The sequence below is a fragment of the Sinocyclocheilus grahami genome, unplaced genomic scaffold (genome assembly GCF_001515645.1).
Source record: "Sinocyclocheilus grahami isolate Dianchi unplaced genomic scaffold, SAMN03320097.WGS_v1.1 scaffold764.1, whole genome shotgun sequence".
Lineage (NCBI taxonomy): Eukaryota > Metazoa > Chordata > Actinopteri > Cypriniformes > Cyprinidae > Sinocyclocheilus > Sinocyclocheilus grahami.
The window spans coordinates 83,018-90,621 of record NW_015505943.1 but is presented as its reverse complement, the minus strand read 5'-3'; the positions used below and the strand labels follow the sequence as shown (position 1 = coordinate 90,621).

Here is a 7,604-nt window from a genome sequence, read left to right as displayed (position 1 = left end):
GTCCTAATTGTAAATTAGTTTGGTTGCAAATCATGGACAGAACTGTTTCATTCAGCTCTAAGTTTGTTTTTCCCGATATGAAATAGTGTAACAGTAACATCCTATGAGATCCTTTAATGTTACAGCATTGCATTCGGCAGTTCTATGAAGCTTGACTAATACATTAACTTATATTGCAGACGTGTGCATTTTGTCTGGGGTATACTTTTTAATCATTCCATGCCTTGGCCTTATAACATCCTTGTTTTAAAAAGGGAAAGAAGGTGGTTGTCAAACATAAATCTTCCATGTTGAAACTTTTATGTGAGGTACATTGGATTCCTTTCACATCAGAAAAGGAACAGTGGATTTCTAAAATGGCACGAGTGTAATTATTTAAAAGAAGGTGTGCAGACAGATGAATTTATGAAAGTAAATGCCCTTCGGCTTCAACTGTCTTCTGTTCCTCACCACTACAGTAATTAAACTGCTGAATAGATTGTGTAAATATACATGCATTTAAACGTAAAGCTTAATTTTCTAGTGCTTTTTTCTGTTAACTTTTCAAACATATTATCACGTTTCCCTGTTCAGAGAGAGATATAAACTCATACATAACTGTTACCTGTCCTCTGTTATCCACTGTAATGTTTCTGATTTGTATCTGTCTGGAGACAGTAAGTTTTTTTGAATAAAAGTAAACAAATCTTTCTTGTGTGATTTTACATGATTACGTTTACATTACGAACAGACGCTTTTATCCAAAGCGACTTCCAAATGAGGACAATGGAAGCAATCAAAATCAACAAAAGAGCAATGATGCAAGTGCTATAACAAGTCTCAGTTAGCTTAATGCAGTACACGTACCACGTTGTTGTTTTTTTAAATCATATGATAAAAAGAAAACAGAAAAGAATAGAGCAAGCTAGTGTTGGAGGTCTTTTTTGCTTTTGTTAATCTGAAGTCAGAATTATAATTGATTAACGTTAATTTAATGCAGACGCTTTTATTCAGTCATAAATGAGAAGTCAGGCAAATATACTGTTAGTAATTTAGTGTTTTTTAAATCAAACTTTAAAAATAAACTTGGCTGCATTGTTCAAATGATACACTTTTCTATTATGAAGTAACTTGACTAATTGCATGCGTGAATATTTCACATAGTTACTACTCTTAATGCAATTAAAAAAAACATCTATCAGCTTATTATCTATTATCTATCAGGTGTTTTTGGGTTACAGGATTATATTGGATAATGTCCTGGAAAATTACTAGTATCTTTTCCATTTTTCTTACAGTGTACTAACTGATCAACAATCAAAGGTACAGGCTACTAACAAAGTGTATCATAAATGAACAATTATTCAATTATTATTATTAAACCGAACCATTGCAAATAGCAGCTAACTCCGTCACTAATCAAACGTTGCCAAATGTTAAACATTGGAAGAAAAAGTTGCTAAATTTTGCAACAAAATTGCTAAGTTGGCACCACTTGTTAACTCATTAATGTAGCTGTATTCAAGTATGTCTGACCGCACTGCATGCAGTGCAGTTTGAATTCGGGGAGAACGAACGCTGCGAAACCTGCTGTGACGCACAGCAAGATTTCGTTTCTGATTGGTTTACATTTCTGCTCGTCACATATTCTTCAATATCATTGGCTAAAGCCGTTGCGTCGGTGCTTTTGGGCGGGCTTACTATTTCAAAATTTCAGCGGGTGTTTTCACGGGGTGTGACGCTCGAGCGTATTGAAGATTTTAAACACTCAAATTTAATCATTTTAGCTCTTTTAATATTTATTTTTTTCACAGTCTTTGTGGTATTGACCTCTTTTGTCGGTCATGTCTTTCTCAAGAGCTCCTTTAAAGAGATTTAACGAGCATGTCGGTAAGTTTCAGTCGTTTGTTCGCTGTTCTGCGATGTGAATGAATCTGAGAGGACCTGTTTGAATGCGCTTTAAACAGTTGAGTTATAAAAGACAAATTATTAAAGTGATGTTACTGAGGGTATCTGCTTAGTTCTCACCGTCGGAACCTATTTCATGCTCGACTTCATAATTTCATAGTTTCCTCATAAACGGCTGTTTTCTTGCAGCTATCAAAACATCTAAGTTATCAAATACACATCCGTAGTTGACACAATGGAGACTGAAAGACATGAACATTCATGAAGTTGAGCAGAAATGCGAAGACATGTCAGCTGTTTCCTGATTAATGAGAGGTTCATATTCATAGTCTTTGTTTTTGATATTTATTTATATCTTTAGGCTGTGCTCCTCCACCTGGTACATATGAGGTGAAGTCTGGCGAGCTGAAAGGAGCTGCATCATTTCATAAAGCAGAGCGCTTCAGAACAGCTCCAAAACGTGAGAGCATATTTGTTTTGACTGCCATTTGAGTTCAAAATGTCATCTGTAGGTTATTAATGCTGATATCTACTTCCTTGTGCTGATCAGCAGAGGTACCCCTGCCGTCCCCCTCAAAAGAAGTAGCCATGTCTCCAGTCCGGAGGACCATGTCTGTTGATGGTTTGGTGAGAGCTGTATAATTATTTGCTTGTGGTCGACCAGACCTTAACGTTAACCCTTTCGCACGTGCGTTTAAAATATTCTAGCGGCGCCCGCAGCGTGAGTTTTTTTTTTTTAGGCGACCGTTATTTTAGAATGTATCGCCTTATTGTTTCCATGGTGACGCGTCATGCTTGTCATGTGACACAACGCAGCCACAATAGATCTGTACGGAACACGGAATTTCGTTTTTCCTGTTTTAGTCCAAATATTCACAAACATGCTCACTATATTATGAGATGTCTGATATTCCGATTCTGAAATATGTGCAAGTAAATCTATTTGGTGGTTTAAACGCTTTTTATATCGACCGTGTTAGTTGATCTATACCGGGTGATGGGCGCCGCCATGTTAGTTCGCGCTGACTCCGAGCACGCAAATTCATCCTCTCCTCCCGAAACACGTTAAAGAAGGTCTCCGGTAAACTGGGAGAAGAGCAGAGTAAACTTTATAGTTACCTGCACAATCTGTATATGACATCAATAAAAACATATCGTCAGATTATATTTGTGAGGATCATTATTGCCGTTTCCTTAGACATCAGCGTGTATTTTACAAACTGTAAATGTATGGTTTTGCTAGTACTTGTGTGTAAGTGTCTGAAACCTAAAATAAGCATTATATGGTTGAAAACACTGAATAGTTGTGATAATGACAAGCGCGTCCGAGCTGGCTCGAGCCGGTCAAAGCGCGAGAGCAGATTTAAATTCAGCGGTTGATGACGTGACGCACTGGAAGTTCTCGCCGGTGTTGATCGTAGCGTTAAAGGGGTGCTATTATGCTCTTTCACTTTTTCGACTTTAGTTAGTCTGTAGTGTTGCTGTTTGTGAATAAAAAAAGATCTGCAAAGTCACAAAGCTCAAAGTCCACTCCAAAGGGAGATATTTTATTTAACAGAAATCACTTTTCAAAAACTACAACGAACGGCTCGTTTGGACTACAACGCATATTTTCCGGGATTTGTGATATCACAAATATCGACGAGACCTGGTTGAGCGGCACTAGAGAAGGCAACGAGTGTTATCACTATGTCTGAGACAGGCTAGCTTTCCCAAGGCAGACGAACTTAGTGGTTACAATCATCCGGGTTTAAATCACGCTCAAATTGATTTGCTATTGACACAATGTTTACACTGAAGCTGGCTGGCGGCTATGGTGAGGGGAATGACATTTCCCGACCAGGCGCCAAGTGCTGCCAATCACAGCACACTCTGGCCCAGCTGACCGATCGCAGCACACACTGGCCCAGCTGACCGATCGCAGCACACACTGGCCCAGCTGACCAATCGCAGCACACACTGGCCCAGCTGACCAATCACAGCACATTTCGTATTACAGAAGGTGGGCCTTCATAAGCGAGAGGTGTTGTAATGTAAAATATGTGAAAAATGTGTTTTTCGAACAACCGAGTATCAACAAGAGAGCCTGTCACACTGGCCCAGCTGACCGATCGCAGCACACACTGGCCCAGCTGACCGATCGCAGCACACACTGGCCCAGCTGACCGATCGCAGCACACACTGGCCCAGCTGACCGATCGCAGCACACACTGGCCCAGCTGACCGATCGCAGCACACACTGGCCCAGCTGACCGATCGCAGCACACACTGGCCCAGCTGACCGATCGCAGCACACACTGGCCCAGCTGACCGATCGCAGCACACACTGGCCCAGCTGACCGATCGCAGCACACACTGGCCCAGCTGACCGATCGCAGCACACACTGGCCCAGCTGACCGATCGCAGCACACACTGGCCCAGCTGACCGATCGCAGCACACACTGGCCCAGCTGACCGATCGCAGCACACACTGGCCCAGCTGACCGATCGCAGCACACACTGGCCCAGCTGACCGATCGCAGCACACACTGGCCCAGCTGACCGATCGCAGCACACACTGGCCCAGCTGACCGATCGCAGCACACACTGGCCCAGCTGACCGATCGCAGCACACACTGGCCCAGCTGACCGATCGCAGCACACACTGGCCCAGCTGACCGATCGCAGCACACACTGGCCCAGCTGACCGATCGCAGCACACACTGGCCCAGCTGACCGATCGCAGCACACACTGGCCCAGCTGACCGATCGCAGCACACACTGGCCCAGCTGACCGATCGCAGCACACACTGGCCCAGCTGACCGATCGCAGCACACACTGGCCCAGCTGACCGATCGCAGCACACACTGGCCCAGCTGACCGATCGCAGCACACACTGGCCCAGCTGACCGATCGCAGCACACACTGGCCCAGCTGACCGATCGCAGCACACACTGGCCCAGCTGACCGATCGCAGCACACACTGGCCCAGCTGACCGATCGCAGCACACACTGGCCCAGCTGACCGATCGCAGCACACACTGGCCCAGCTGACCGATCGCAGCACACACTGGCCCAGCTGACCGATCGCAGCACACACTGGCCCAGCTGACCGATCGCAGCACACACTGGCCCAGCTGACCGATCGCAGCACACACTGGCCCAGCTGACCGATCGCAGCACACACTGGCCCAGCTGACCGATCGCAGCACACACTGGCCCAGCTGACCGATCGCAGCACACACTGGCCCAGCTGACCGATCGCAGCACACACTGGCCCAGCTGACCGATCGCAGCACACACTGGCCCAGCTGACCGATCGCAGCACACACTGGCCCAGCTGACCGATCGCAGCACACACTGGCCCAGCTGACCGATCGCAGCACACACTGGCCCAGCTGACCGATCGCAGCACACACTGGCCCAGCTGACCGATCGCAGCACACACTGGCCCAGCTGACCGATCGCAGCACACACTGGCCCAGCTGACCGATCGCAGCACACACTGGCCCAGCTGACCGATCGCAGCACACACTGGCCCAGCTGACCGATCGCAGCACACACTGGCCCAGCTGACCGATCGCAGCACACACTGGCCCAGCTGACCGATCGCAGCACACACTGGCCCAGCTGACCGATCGCAGCACACACTGGCCCAGCTGACCGATCGCAGCACACACTGGCCCAGCTGACCGATCGCAGCACACACTGGCCCAGCTGACCGATCGCAGCACACACTGGCCCAGCTGACCGATCGCAGCACACACTGGCCCAGCTGACCGATCGCAGCACACACTGGCCCAGCTGACCGATCGCAGCACACACTGGCCCAGCTGACCGATCGCAGCACACACTGGCCCAGCTGACCGATCGCAGCACACACTGGCCCAGCTGACCGATCGCAGCACACACTGGCCCAGCTGACCGATCGCAGCACACACTGGCCCAGCTGACCGATCGCAGCACACACTGGCCCAGCTGACCGATCGCAGCACACACTGGCCCAGCTGACCGATCGCAGCACACACTGGCCCAGCTGACCGATCGCAGCACACACTGGCCCAGCTGACCGATCGCAGCACACACTGGCCCAGCTGACCGATCGCAGCACACACTGGCCCAGCTGACCGATCGCAGCACACACTGGCCCAGCTGACCGATCGCAGCACACACTGGCCCAGCTGACCGATCGCAGCACACACTGGCCCAGCTGACCGATCGCAGCACACACTGGCCCAGCTGACCGATCGCAGCACACACTGGCCCAGCTGACCGATCGCAGCACACACTGGCCCAGCTGACCGATCGCAGCACACACTGGCCCAGCTGACCGATCGCAGCACACACTGGCCCAGCTGACCGATCGCAGCACACACTGGCCCAGCTGACCGATCGCAGCACACACTGGCCCAGCTGACCGATCGCAGCACACACTGGCCCAGCTGACCGATCGCAGCACACACTGGCCCAGCTGACCGATCGCAGCACACACTGGCCCAGCTGACCGATCGCAGCACACACTGGCCCAGCTGACCGATCGCAGCACACACTGGCCCAGCTGACCGATCGCAGCACACACTGGCCCAGCTGACCGATCGCAGCACACACTGGCCCAGCTGACCGATCGCAGCACACACTGGCCCAGCTGACCGATCGCAGCACACACTGGCCCAGCTGACCGATCGCAGCACACACTGGCCCAGCTGACCGATCGCAGCACACACTGGCCCAGCTGACCGATCGCAGCACACACTGGCCCAGCTGACCGATCGCAGCACACACTGGCCCAGCTGACCGATCGCAGCACACACTGGCCCAGCTGACCGATCGCAGCACACACTGGCCCAGCTGACCGATCGCAGCACACACTGGCCCAGCTGACCGATCGCAGCACACACTGGCCCAGCTGACCGATCGCAGCACACACTGGCCCAGCTGACCGATCGCAGCACACACTGGCCCAGCTGACCGATCGCAGCACACACTGGCCCAGCTGACCGATCGCAGCACACACTGGCCCAGCTGACCGATCGCAGCACACACTGGCCCAGCTGACCGATCGCAGCACACACTGGCCCAGCTGACCGATCGCAGCACACACTGGCCCAGCTGACCGATCGCAGCACACACTGGCCCAGCTGACCGATCGCAGCACACACTGGCCCAGCTGACCGATCGCAGCACACACTGGCCCAGCTGACCGATCGCAGCACACACTGGCCCAGCTGACCGATCGCAGCACACACTGGCCCAGCTGACCGATCGCAGCACACACTGGCCCAGCTGACCGATCGCAGCACACACTGGCCCAGCTGACCGATCGCAGCACACACTGGCCCAGCTGACCGATCGCAGCACACACTGGCCCAGCTGACCGATCGCAGCACACACTGGCCCAGCTGACCGATCGCAGCACACACTGGCCCAGCTGACCGATCGCAGCACACACTGGCCCAGCTGACCGATCGCAGCACACACTGGCCCAGCTGACCGATCGCAGCACACACTGGCCCAGCTGACCGATCGCAGCACACACTGGCCCAGCTGACCGATCGCAGCACACACTGGCCCAGCTGACCGATCGCAGCACACACTGGCCCAGCTGACCGATCGCAGCACACACTGGCCCAGCTGACCGATCGCAGCACACACTGGCCCAGCTGACCGATCGCAGCACACACTGGCCCAGCTGACCGATCGCAGCACACACTGGCCCAGCTGACCGATCGCAGCACA

General features: G+C 51.5%; 1 protein-coding gene across 4 annotated transcripts in view; it reads left to right on the top strand.

Annotated features, from left to right (window-relative positions):
- Nucleotides 1-1,687: 1,687 nt before the first annotated feature.
- The window catches only part of LOC107561281 (hyaluronan mediated motility receptor-like), a 34,767-nt gene continuing 28,850 nt past the window's right edge, over nucleotides 1,688-7,604 (top strand). For 2 of the 4 annotated variants that reach the window (XM_016245692.1, XM_016245693.1), the window contains exons 1-3: nucleotides 1,688-1,869; nucleotides 2,249-2,347; nucleotides 2,441-2,514. In XM_016245692.1, the coding sequence (XP_016101178.1) occupies nucleotides 1,824-1,869; nucleotides 2,249-2,347; nucleotides 2,441-2,514 (219 nt within the window). In that variant the 5' untranslated portion in view covers nucleotides 1,688-1,823. Of the gene's footprint in view, nucleotides 1,870-2,248; nucleotides 2,348-2,437; nucleotides 2,515-7,604 lie in introns of all 4 variants that reach the window. The other 2 variants (XM_016245694.1, XM_016245691.1) reach the window with 1 other exon arrangement.